This window comes from Amblyraja radiata, chromosome 2 (assembly GCF_010909765.2).
Source record: "Amblyraja radiata isolate CabotCenter1 chromosome 2, sAmbRad1.1.pri, whole genome shotgun sequence".
In the NCBI taxonomy this organism is placed as follows: domain Eukaryota; kingdom Metazoa; phylum Chordata; class Chondrichthyes; order Rajiformes; family Rajidae; genus Amblyraja; species Amblyraja radiata.
Window position 1 is genome coordinate 29,854,202 of NC_045957.1, and position 13,983 is coordinate 29,868,184.

General features: G+C 42.2%; 1 protein-coding gene across 2 annotated transcripts in view; it reads right to left on the reverse strand.

Moving 5' to 3' along the window:
• Positions 1-13,983, reverse strand: part of paxip1 (PAX interacting protein 1) — a 121,220-nt gene that overhangs the window by 81,131 nt on the left and 26,106 nt on the right. For both annotated transcript variants that reach the window (XM_033044237.1, XM_033044229.1), the window contains exons 3-6: positions 12,691-12,734; positions 11,629-11,692; positions 7,159-7,272; positions 2,467-3,120 (exon numbers count right to left, since the gene is read on the reverse strand). In XM_033044237.1, coding sequence (XP_032900128.1) covers positions 2,467-3,120; positions 7,159-7,272; positions 11,629-11,692; positions 12,691-12,734 — 876 coding nt within the window. The remainder of the gene's footprint in view (positions 1-2,466; positions 3,121-7,158; positions 7,273-11,628; positions 11,693-12,690; positions 12,735-13,983) is intronic.

The following is a 13,983-nucleotide window of genomic DNA, read 5'->3' on the forward strand; positions in this document are numbered from 1 at the left end:
TTCAGTTCTCTTATTTTTTAAGAAAGTTATGCCAATTGACTGTCCTCGATCACAGCTTTTGTGTTAATGGAACTTTAATTTGATACCTAATTCACTTTCATATCTTCAGTATTAAAAAAAGTTATGATCATTTTCATACTTGGAATTTAACATCTTGTTCCCTATTGCTTTTCCATTAATTCACTTTCATAGCTTCAGTATTAAAAAAGTGATGTCATTTTCATGCTTGGAAATTAGCATCTTGTTCCCTATTGCTTTTCCATTAATGGAAAAGATGCCAATTTCCAAGTGTGAAAATGACCATAACTTTTTTAATACTGAAGATATGAAAGTGAATTAGGTATCAAATTAAAATTATTTTTATGCTTTATCTGATGGGATAAATTACAGGCTTGATTTTTTAAATCTCAATATTCTGTAACATTCCTAGAATTAGAGTCGAAAAAAGCCCACAGAGCATTTTATACTCAATCCATCCTGGCACTTGCATTTAGGCCCTGCCATCTTGATCGATGTGGAGGAGTTGGGTCAAAAGGTCTGTTTCCATACTGTATGATTCCAGGACTCGAGAAGTTTCTACTCTTCATCCTTTTGCAAGGCAGAACATGTTACGATTGACAAGCAGCTGTGCACTGGCTGGATAACACGCAACAAAAAGCTTTTCACTATATCTCAGTACAAATGTCAAAAATAAAATTAAGCTGTTCCTGGCTGCACCACAGCTCAATCTGGGCCAGAGTGACTGGAATGTGAGGGAAGACGAAGGGTCCTTTTAGATTGAGACACAAAGAAATCTCCGCAGCTCTGAGGTGCAATAAATGCTTGGAATTCTCTGCTCTGGGAGACAATTGATGTGCAAACATACTCAAGACAAATTGGTACCTATTTGTACACTCATGGAATCAAAATGAAATGGGAAAATAAGACAGGAAAGTCATAAGGAATAGGAGCAGAATTAGGCCTTTCGGCCCATCAAGTCTGCTCTACGATTCAATCATGGCTGATTTATCTCTCCCTCCTAACCCCAATCTCCTGTCTTCTCCCCATAATCAATAACACCTGTACTAATCAAGGATTTATCTATCTCTGCCTTAAAAATATCCCTTGACTCTGCCTTCACCGCCTTCTGTGGCAAAGAATTCCACAGATTCACCACCCTCTGATTAAAGAAATTCCTCATCTACTTCCCAAAGGGACGTCCTTTAATTCTGAGGCTATGACCCTAGTCCACTAGAAAGGGCAAGGGTTAAGCCTGGAGTTCAATACTAGCCTGAGATATTGATCTAGAAATGCAAAATCAAATCACAACACAGCAGGGATGGAATTTAAGTTTAAGTAATTAAAACAATTAAGAATTTAAAAAGTGAAAATGTTAATGGTGAATGTGAAACCATTAGATTGTCATTAAAAACATTGCCTGGCTGTGTTTTAATGACTATCCAAATTTTCATTGTTATCATTTATAATTTTCAAATATCAGAGCCCAGATCAAGCTAACTGATAGCCAGAGGCAATGTAGGTTACTGTCAGCTGTTTCTGGCTCTGCAAGTCTTGGATTTCCTTGCATGTTTGGCCAGTGTACGTCTAAAGTGGCCTGTAGGTCACAGGGCTCAATACTGAGCCCATCAACAATGCACAGGAGAAAATAGCCGGGTGCAAGTCACATTTGGTTGCCTGCTTTACACTAGGAAAGTGTAATCATTCTTTGATTACATCACCACCCTTTTTCACAGCCTTAGGGCGGCTAGGTGGCGCAGCGGTAGAGCTACTGCCTTACAGCGCCAGAGATCCGGGTTCAATCCTGACTACGAGTGCTGTCTGTAAGGAGTTTGTATGTTCTCCCCAACAGGAAGTTGGAGAGATGAAGTTAGCAAGTCACACGATCTGAGAAGCAAGAAGCAGAGGTAATGTTTCAGTCCAAGCAAAGACTATTTCTCTCACCAGATTTTCTTTTCCTTCCTTCTAAAGTAGATAAGCCAATATTTTCACGCATTGCAGTCCATCTATCAATTTGGTGTCTATTTATATTCCGTTCCAGGCTGTTTGTCGTCACAACTTGCTATCTACTTATGTTTGTAATCAGCAACAAATCTTAGCTACAGTATACTTGCTCTCTTCACCCATACATACAAACATATACATACATACACACACACACACACATATATATTACCACAAGCTGCTACTCAGAGACAACATTTATTTAGATAATAAAGAAAGAATACCAAAAAATCTCAGCAACTGTTGAGAAAGTTGTCCGCTCAACTATTTTTTTTGCTTTAATTTATGATTTTGAATCTAACTGGATTGATTGAGAAATGGGCGTATCAAAAGGAGACCCACGGCACACCTTTGTACTGTAATTCTTTGATTACACCACCACCCTTTTTCACAGCTTTACATCAAAAAGATGCTTGAGGTTAAATTGTTTTGTCTTAATTAAAGAGAATGCAAGGGCTAACTTACTTGTGCCATGTTTGATGGTCTGGAGATCTGCTGAATATCAGCATTGTTAGTAATGTTCCTCAGTGTCCTGACTGCAGGACTCCAGGCAGCAACCATTTCTGGCCTCTCAGGACCCGGTGGCCCTTGCCCAGGGTTAATCAAGCTGTTTCTGGCCTCAGGGACAGAGACAGTGCCAGGGACCGGTGGAACATTGGCACACAGGTTGATCAGAGCAGAGTCCTTCCCATGAACAAGTCGGCGTTTGGCAGCAGCAGAGGGCGGGATCTCAGCTGGTGTCCAGTTCAAATTCCTCTCCTGCTTCTCAGGGGAAGAGTCCGAGGAGTCATCAAACATAATTTCGCCCGTTGTTTTCCCGGGTTTGCTGCCCCTCTTCGGCGAGAAGCCCGACATGCTCAGCGGTGAGCCCCGCCCCGATGACATTGGACTGCTCTTGGCTGAGCATTTGTCATCCGCACTGTCCTCCAGCTCAGCCTCATCTCTAGCTTGCTCTTCCACCTCCTCTTCCTCATCCTCCTCCTCCTCTTCTTCTTGAACAATAAGGCGTGGGTGATACGTGGACTCATCCTTTTGAGATTTTGCAGCAACACAGTCCTCCACCCAGTCTGGCGTTACAATTTTGATGCTGTTCAGCTCCAAAGCGGAATTATATTTTTCCTGTCAGAGAAGAAGAGAAAGATAAAAATCAATTACTAAACTAATAAAACACGAGGATTCGGGGCTTTATTTCATTTTCTTTCTTGTAAATAAAATCATTGAACTCTGAGGAGGAAGACATAAAAGTCATCTTCATGAAAAAATTCCGGGGGAAATTGAGAGGCGATCATGCCTGCAAAATGAAAATTAAAACGGAAATCAGTGAGCTATTAAGCTAAGCTATAATTAGAAATCAGTAAACTATAAGATGCGAAAAAATCACACAAAGGGAGACATTACAACTTATCAAATGCATGGTCAAAATCTGCCAACATCTGCAAGACAAGTTAATATTTTGCATATAGAATATCAAGACATTTCTTTTGCAGAACGCCATTATGTTGATGAACATTAAAAGGTGAAAAATACACACCAAAGCTCCTGTCATACAATAAACATTTACATGGAACTATGCCATTGTATATTCCCCACAAGACTCCTCCAATCTTATTTATTTTGTATTATCTTTCAATGATCAGGAATTTGCTTATTTCACTCACAATCCTTACAAGTATAACAAAAGTAATTGTAAAAATTTGGAAGAGCATAGCTTGAACAGCATGTAACACGTATGTAGTTCACACAGAGAGACTGAACTTTTGCTAAAATAAATCCAGATAATTTTGATTCCACAAACTGACTGAGCTTCCTCATAGCCACACTCAATCTCCAAGTCTACATTACAATAAGGAATCTAACTTGGACCCTGGTGCCATCCACAGCTTGAAGCCCCGTTCACGAGACTCCAGTGCCAAATTCTCACTGAAACCCAAATGCAGTATTTTTCATACAAGACCTAAAATCGAATGGTGGCTCACAAGTCTAGCTCCCTGGAGCTGGGAGGAGGATCATGGCCAGAGTAAGGGGATAGGGATGGATGTACAAACTTTTCATGGGAGCAACGTGTATGAATAAGTACATCTAAGTGGATCTGTTGTACAAAACAGTGGCACTCACATTGAAGACTTTTGGCCTAGATGGTCTTTGGTTGAAAAATAATTAAGATCCCTGCTCTACTACATTGCCGAGGGCCTGCATTACTTTGACTTTCAGCAACCTGGAAGTTTCACAAAATAAACATTTTTTTGATTCTGATGGCTTGTCTATTCCTCCTCAAACTGTTGAATTTTTCTTTTTTTCAACTGTAAATATGTACTAAAGGAGCACAATTGTATTGTATTGTATTGTATTCAAATTTATTGTCATTGTCTCAGTTAGAGACAACGAAATGAATTTCCCTTACAGGCAGTATCATAAAAATAAAAAAACCGCGGCGAAATTTGTTACAAAGTTAAAACCGCTAGCGAAATTTGTTTTTGAAAACACCACCCAATTTAGCAGCACTACATTCCTATAGTTAATATGCATCAGTTACAGGATTCACTGCTTAGAATTAGATTGTCACCATTGTTCCAGTAACTTTATGGTAAAAAACTGCAATATCTATTCCACAATTTGTTCAGCTAAAATGTGACACCTGCAGTCCCCAGGGTTCTCGAAATGATCAAGATGGAGTGAAATGATGAATATTGCAGACACCAATATATTCTACATTCAATAATTTCCATTTATTCAGCCTTTCATCAGAGTGAAATATCTGAGGCAACTGGAACAGTACAAATCAGAATTCAATTGGAAAGAAGAGAAGGTGATATGAAAACAGATGACCAAAACCTTATCCATAGAGGTAGGCTGTAAGCAAAGGGGTTTAGAGAAAGAATGTCAAAGCACCGGGTCTTGTTAATAGCAAATACCGTGTCCAGAATTAGGGGAAAACATGCAGACAGAGAGTGGTAGGGCAGGAAGGAGGAATGCAGATCAGAAAAGAGAAAACCATGGAGGACAGAGAAACAGACTGTAATTTAAAAAAAAGCATCAAGCTGTTGTTCGACTAGAAGTGATGTAAGTAATACCCTCGGATCATTTATATCGATACAACTGCATCTGAAGACCTAAATATGGGATCATACATCCTGTAGCTCCATCTAATTAGGATGTGGGATTAGATCTAAATGACTGATTGAAGCTTTACTATTGGGTTTTTATGTTAGTCACGGCCACTCCAGAATTAATGAAAGCACCATATAGCCTTAAGATGCTTCCTGTCGGAGTGAAGGAACTGCCGTTTGACCAATAAAATGCTGTAAAATGGAAGTGATAAGGCAGGATCTCTATCAATGGACAGGTCACAAGCAGCAAAACCCAGATGTTACTATTGTTACCCAGTCAATTCAGACACCACCTTCTGTGACAACAAGCCATTAAATAGATGTTTATGACCACAACACAGTCTGCCTCATGCACGTTTGTTTTTAACAACTGGCTGTAAGTAGAAAAGATTTTATGGTCTGGCACACACAAGCCATTGAAGTCAGTTTGAAAGGCAAGCTTGATGCATCTGAAGAATGAGTCATTAAAAGATCTGGAAATCAAAAATTCTCTGTGATGGGCAAAGATGGATAAAGGTGATTTCTCTCTTAACTAGAAACTCCCTTTCCTATTGCTCCACCACACAAAATAAATATTGAAGTTATTCAAGAAAAATCCTTTCTTTAGGATTACTGGTTTTCTCCAGACACATTCAGAACCAAACATCAAAACATCAATTATTTCAAACTTAGGGACATTTTGATGGGAGTAAGAAAAAATTATTTCCACTGGCAGAGAAATTTGAAGCGAGCAGATACATTAGGAAGACAGCCCAAGAAAAAAATGAGAATATATTAACACAGTATGTTCGCATGAGATCTAAGATAGAATGAAAAGGGAAACTAATATGGAGCATCAACCCTAACCTTCGTCAAGCTGCAGCCAAGGCTGAGGGCTGTAGTCAGTGATTTCTGACACTCCTGGCGAGCAGCGGGCCAGGATACTCGAGTTCAGGCCGAGGACGGAGTCTCGAGGTCCGTCTGAGATGCACGGGCTGCTTCACCAAGTACAAAGGGGAACCCAGTGTGGGGGAGCCACCAAGACAGGGGGGGACCCTGTGTGGGGAAGCTGCCGGGAACCAAGGGGGGACCCGGCATGAGGGACGAAGAAGGGATGAGTACCTTTTGTAATTTTGTCGGCACCTTTGTTGCGACTCTTTTGCGTGCTGTGTATGCAGAAACAATTCATCTCATTGGTGACAATAAAGTATCATCTTTTAATTAACGCATCTTGCAGATGACGGAAAAGGGCGATGGGAGAGATTCAATAATAACTTGAATATAATAAACTTCGGAAACATGGCAGCCTATTGGAGTAGGAGGAAGTAATAGACAGAAGTGGGAACTGACAAAAGGTATAAACAGCCGTGTGTATCAAATAGATCGAACATCTTGTCACTGTGTAGTAAAAGCATGTTAAAATAATTCTGCTTCATAAGAATAAATTCAACATTAATTCAGAGGAGTGACACACACTAGAGGTTAGGTGCATTTAAGTTGCAAATCTTTCAAACACTTTCCAGTTATAAAATACCAAGAAATGCTGCAACCAAAATGACAAAAGACTTTATTTTATTTTAGATAGGTAATTTCAATATTAAACAGCATAGTTTATTGCCCAAATACCACGGTTACATAGCAATTTTATTTATCTTGGGGGAGGAGTTGGCAGGGGAAAGTGTTCCATGAATGTAAAGATCTCACTGCTTCTCAAGTATTTCTACGGTCACATCTCGAATAGTTAGGAACACCCAGTCTAATGAAAGTTTCACACGGCCACATGGCACCCATTTCTTTATCAGTTGACAAGCTAGGCAACTGGAGGTAAGAGAGCACGTCAATATGTCTGGTTACAAAATAAATCACAATATTAATTCAAAGTTAAACTAGCCTTCTAAAAGGAGCCTTCCACCAGTGACGGGAAACACCAATCAAATTGTAACCCCAATGGGCAGTGGCCCCTATTCTTTAGCAACGAAAAGCTTGATCGAGTCACAAAGGTGCAATATGAAACTTGTTTGAATTCCAGTAACATTGCCTTGCATCGATAAGCTGCAAAAATAACACTTACCCCCTGAGGTTCTGGTACGATTAAATGGGTGCAAGCCTTGTTGAGTTTGAGCTGGCAGTCTCCTCCGTGGTAAGTAATCAAGGCCCATAACGTGTTGCGATCTTCTGCAGATACCTAAAGCAGGGAGATGCGAGCACATCGACACAATTTAGGCATTTGTGTCAATCGTCCACTAAGCAGATGCGATGATTGACTTTAATATAATAATAATAGTAATAATAATATATTTTATTGTCATTGAACATAGGTGCAACGAGATTTGGTATGCAGCTTCCATCCGATGTCACAACTTAATCAACTAAAAATTTAGATCAGAGAAACATGATTTATAAAAAAGACAGTAAACCAGTATAAAGTGCAAATAGGTCTGTGCCGGGTCGTGTGCGACGTAACCATCCGAGGGAGACAGCTCATGGGGGGGGGGGGGGGTGGGTGGGGGCACTCAGCAGGGCCGGTTCAGAGCAGCTATAGCTCTGGGGATGAAGCTGTTCCTAAATCTGGAGGTGCGGGCGTAGAAGGCCTTGTAACCTCTGCCGGAAGGTAGAGGTTCGAACGACTATTGCAGGGGTGTGAGGAGTCTTTGTGAATGCTGACGGCCTTCCTGAGGCACCGTGTATAGTAGATGCCCTCCTGTGTCCCAATTATCCCAGTAGCTGTGTCCCAATTATCTTCTGCGCTCTGTGGACAACGCGCTGATGAGCTCTCCTCTCCGCCTCCGTGCAGCTGAGATACCACACAGAGATGCCATACGTTAGTATGCTCTCTGTGGTGCAACGGTAGAACGTTGTCAGCAGCAGTTGGGGCAGACCAGTCTTTTTCAGTGTTCTCAGAAAGAACAGTCGTTGCTGTGCCTTTTTGACCAGCAAAATAACACTTACCCCCTGAGGTTCTGGTACGATTAAATGGGTGCAAGCCTTGTTGAGTTTGATGTTGGTGGACCATGTATACCATAGGACCAAAGTATATCACTGACATGCTTCCACTATATAAGCCTTCTAGACCGCTAAGATCTTCTGAAACCAATCTGTTAGTGATTCCCAGAGTAAATACAAAACATGGGAAAGCAGGATTTGGTTACTATGCAACAAATAGCTGGAATAAACTTCCTGAAGATTTAAGACTTGCCTCAACTTTGACCACTTTTAAAACAAGACTGAAAACGTTTATGTTTACTTTAGCTTTCAGCTGAATCTTAACTACATTGCACTTTTAACTTTTGCACTTTTTATAATGCATTTTAATTTTGCTTTATTTTCTTTTAATTCTTCTATTTTCCTGAAGTCGATAATCAGCTCCTTGGTCTTAGAGGTGTTTAGGGACAAGTTGTTACGTGAGCACCAGTCCGCCAGGTTCTGCACCTCCGCTCTGCAGTTTGTTTCATCACTGTTGGTGTTCAGCCCGATCACCGTTGTGTCGTCTGCAAATTTGACAATTGTGTTGGTGTCGAATGCAGGAACACAGTCGTGTGTGAAGAGGGAGTAGAGCATGGGGCTCAGTACACAGCCCTGTGGTGTGCCGGTGCTCAGGGTGATAGTGGAGGACTGGTGCGGGCCCAGTCTCACTGCCTGCGGTCGCTCCATCAGGAAATTCAGGATCCAGTCGCATATCAACAAGCTGAGGCCTAGCTGGTGGAGTTTGGTGGTGAGCTTGGTGGGGATGACCATGTTGAAGGCAGAGCTGTAGTCTATGAAAAGCATCCTCACGTACGTGCCCTGTCTTTCCAGGTGAGTCAGGACAGTGTGAAGAGCCTGAGAGATGGCATCCTCTGTGGATCTATTTGCCCTGTATGCAAATTGATGTGTCCAGTGAGGCAGGGATGCTGGATTTGATGTGTGTGAGGACCAGCCTTTCAAAGCACTTCATGGATATTGGTGTTAAGACAACCGGACGGTAGTCATTCAGGTTGGTGATTTTAGACTTTTTCGACACCGGCACAATGGTAGCTGATTTCAGACACTTGGGGACCGTTGCCAGACAGGTTAAAGATCCTCGTGAATACCCCCGCCAGCTGTACAGCACAGTCCTTTAGTACCCTTCATTGGACTCCGTCCGGGCCTGCAGCCTTGCGTGGATTGATCCTTCGCAGAGCGCACTGTACATCCTGTGTGCTCAATGTTAAGACCTGTCTCTCCGCCATGGCCGGGGTTATTCCACTCCTGGTGGTGTTGCCAGTTTCGAAGCGGGCAAAGAAGGTGTTTAGCTCGTTGGCCAGTGTGATATCACTGTGGGGGCAGGCAGCGCTGCTCTTGTAGTCAATGATGTCCCTGACACCCTGCCACATGCTTCTGATGTCCGCGGTATTGAAGTGGTCTTCCACCCTTTGCCTGTGGATGTCTTTGGCCTTTTTTGTACCTTTGTTCAGGCTTGACCTGGCACCACTGTATGTTTTTCAGAGACTGTATGCTAGAAAATGTAAAATGTTTGGCTTCTGCTATCGGTTGAAGCAGAAAATGCACAGCAATTAGACTAAGTGGGAAAATGCTTTTATAAAAATTATTGTAACAGAACACGTGGAAAGTATTAATGGAATTGGACAAGGACAGCATGGATTGAATAAAGGGAAATCCACTGGATGCAACAAATATAATACATTTGTTTTCAAGAGAGATAGATAAAGCTCTTAGGGCTAATGGAATCAAGGGATATGGAGAAAAAGTAGGAATGGGGTACTGATTTCGGATGATTAGCCATGATTATATTGAATGGCAGTGCTGGCTCAAAGGGCAGAATGGCCTACTGCACCTATTTTCTATTTTTCTGTGTAAATAAAGGTGAACCAATAGATGTGATATATTTGGACTTTCAGAAGGTAAAAGCTAGTGTGTAAAATTAAAGTACATAATGCTGGGGATAATATGCTGGCACATGTCGAAAATTGTTTGCCACAACAGAACAGGTATGAATGAGCCTTCCTCTGGGTGGAGACAGACACACGTAGACTGCTGCAGGAATCAGTGCTAGTCCCAGTTATTCACAATATATTCAACTATTATTTGTCAAGCCATTGGTTGCAACAACCTAGGTAGGAGAAGAGGTGCTGAGCCTCGAGTTCGCATTTGGCCTCTCTCCAGCACTGGAGGAGGAAGAGGACAGACAGAATGACGAGGGAAAGGGAAGGGGACTTAAAATGGCTGGCAACCAGAAGATTCAGGTGACCACAGCACACAGAACTCAATTAGACGAAGGAAGAGAATGTGGAGATGCATCTGCCTCACCTGGAAGCGTAACTCAGGTCCATGGATAGAGGCAGGGGAAGGAGGTGCATGGACCTCCTACAGTTGCTGGGGAAAATGTCTCAGGGGAGGGAAGATGGGGAGGAGAGATGAGCTTAATGGGAAGTCATTGAGAGATTAGTTGCTGCATAAAGCAGTCAGAGGCGGAGAGGGAAGATATGACTCGTGGTGGGATAACGTTAACAAAGAATTATGAGCTGGATGAGGAAGCTGGTGCGGTGAAAGTAAACTAAGGGAAGTCTACCCTTGCTCTGTGGTTGGGGGAGGAGAGGGGGGTGTAAGAGCTTAAGTATGTGATATAGAGCAGATACGGGCGAGGGCCTGGTCGACCATAGTGGAGGGGAAGCCATGCTTCCTCAAACAGATAATTTCAGTTGTACTGGTGTCTAAAGCCTCAGCTAGAGACGAGATACAGCGAGGAAAAAACTGAAAGAAAGGGATGACATCATTACAACAGACAAAGTAGGAGAATTTGTTGTCTAGATAGTTGTGGAAGCCAGCCAGTATATGCAGGAGACAAAATGTCGACAGAGATTGGGACGGAGATCATGAATGGTAGAGGGATGTCGGAAATAGTCCAAAGATCAGGTGAAATAGCCTCACCCAGTGGGTAGTGGACCTGTGGAATTCTCCACCACAAATGGGAAAACAAAGCATGTCATTACAGACATATTCAAGGTAGAAACATTTCTTAATGCCAAAAATATCAAGGAACATAGGGAGGCAGCAAGAAGAGGTATTGAAGTGGATGATCAATCACAATAGTGCTAAATAGTGAAAGCCGACCATATGGTCTCCTCCTGCTCCTATTTTTTGTTACAAATATGGCTGCAGAGGTGGATCATCACCAACTTCTCAAGGGTAATTGGGGATGAGCAATACCCTGCCTTGCTTGTTCACTTCTTTCCTCAACCAAAAAATTAGTAATGAACAAATTATTGGCACTTGAAAGGGCACAGATATCAACACGGAAGTTGCCAGCAGCTTTGAAACATGCCTCCACAATAACCTGAATGTACAACTGAAATGTAGTCTTAGTTGACAGCAGCCACAGTGCACCAGCAGTGAAGAGAGTGAATATTAAGGTGACAGATGAGGATGTCAATCATTACAACTGATTGTACTTATGAAGTACTAATTGGCTGCAAAGTGCTTTGGAAATGTCCCGAGATTGTCACCTTTAACAAATGCAAACCTTTCTTGAGGAATGGGTACAGACTAAAGTCTAGTAACATACCCGTGAAAGACAAGCTGTAATTCCTGAAAATATTTGTCCTCCCTCTGGTGAGAAGCCAGTTACTCTGAGTGTTTTAAGTTAAGAAAACAAGAAAAATGAGTCGCACAATTAAACAAAATAGCATCACATGAAGCACAGAGGCGCAGCAGTAGAGCTGCTGCCTCACAGCGCCAGAAACCAGATTTGATCAGGTGTTGTCTGTACGGAGTTTGTACATTCTCCGTGATCACGTAGGTTTTCCGCCCACATTCAAAAGACGTACAGTGTTGTAGGTTAATTGGCTTCTGTATGGCGGCACGGCAGAGAAGCAGTAAAGTTGCTGCCTTACAGCACCAGAGACCCGGGTTCGATCCCGACTATGGCTGCTGCCTGTACAGAGTTCCTACGTTCTCCCGTGACCGCGTAGGTTTTCTCCGAGATCTTCGGCTTCCTCCCATATGCCAAAGACGTACAGGTTTGTAGGTCAATTGGCTTGGTATAAGTGTAAATTGTCCCTAGTGTGCGTAGGATAGTGTTAATGTGCGGGGATGACTCGGTGGGTCGAAGGACCTGTTTCCGTGCTGTATCTCTAAACTAAACTGCCCTGAATGTACAGGATGCGAAATTGGGATAACATACAACTAGTGTACAGGTGATTGTTAATCGGCGTGGGCTCAGTGGGCCAAAGGGCACGTTTCCACACTGTATCGTTGAATCAAACTAATTGGACTAGAGGTCCAGCTCCCCATGTGATAAAAATACAGCCTTGCACCAGTACCCATCAGGACCCTTTGGGCACAACATCTGATGGATTACAGGGACCAGACATCAGAAGTTGCAGGATTTGCTCTGCCTGTAAATCCACACATGTCAAACAGTGAACAGAAACACTATCACTGGAAATTTCCATGCATTTCTGGGCACTAGTCGACAGGAGTGGTATCTTTTCCCCCATAAACAAGCAAACAAAAAACATTCCATTGGCTGTACACTGTGCATTGTCAGTGTTTTGTTGCAGCTTTTAAATGCCTTATGTTCCATGCATAATGCTTCTCGACAACTCGTAAAGCAGTGAAAGGATACGGAAGGAGTTGGCCACATCGAACTGACAAAAATACCCAGGAAGGCTGTAAAAACAAAAGAGCAATAAGTAAATCAGTTTGTCGATTTTAAACAAAAACACGACGAGTGGTAATTGGAATTTATTTTCCACATGACGTATTAAATACATTTCAATTTGATACAAGATTAAATTAGCACATTGCAACTTTTGCTCAGCCCTGCAGTTCATTTGCACACCATTATATTTTTTTATAGACACATTGGCATAGTTACATTCGTGGACTAACTAGCAATCTTGAGGGCTGACTAAGTTTGCAAATGCAAATTAAGTTAATTGAACAAATATGACAAAATCTGGCATTAGTAACAATGATCACCATGATCATACTCTCGTGGCTTTAATAATGTCCTTTACATAGATACATAGACAATAGGTGCAGGAGTAGGCCATTCGGCCCTTCAAGCCAGCACCGTCATTCAATGTGATCATGGCTGATCATCCACAATCAGTACCCCTAGATTCCTCTAGCCCTAAGAGCTCTATCTAACTTTCTTTTGAATGCATCCAGTGAATCGGCACCCACTGCCTTCTAAGGCAGAGAATTCAACAAATTCACAACTCTCTGTGTGAAAAAGATTTTCCTCATCTCAGTTCGAAATGGCCTCCCCTTATTATTAAACTGTGGCCCCTGGTTCTGGACTCCCCCAACATCGGGAACATGTTTCCTGCATCTAGCGTGTCCAATCCCTTAATAATTTTATATGTTTCTATCACACAGGATGGCGTCACCAGCAGTGGCTGCCTCGCCAACAGTCTGTCTGTCCTTTCTTCGTTTTTGTTATTTTTAGTATGTGTTTAAAGTATGTTTTAGTGTTCCTTGGTTTATTTTATGTGCGGGGTGGGGGTTTGGGACACTTTTTTCCAATCTGTTACCTCGACGGAGATGCGATTTTCGTCCGTATCTGCAAATTTGCTAATGTTACTTTTAAGTCCTTCATCTAAATCATTAATGTATATTGTAAATAGCTGTGGTCCCAGCACAGAGCTCTGCGGCACCCCACTAGTCACTGCTTGCCATTCTGAAAGGGACCCTTTAATCCCTACTCTTAGTTTCCTGTCTGCCAACCAATTTTCTATCCGTGTCAGTACCCTGCCCCCAATACAATGTGCTCTAATTTTGCTCACTAAGCTCCTGCGTAGGACATTATCAAAGGCTTTCTGAAAGTCCAGGTATGCCACATCCACTGGCTCTCCCTTGTCCATTTTACTTGTTACATCCTTAAAAAATTCCAGAAGATTTGTCAAGCATGATT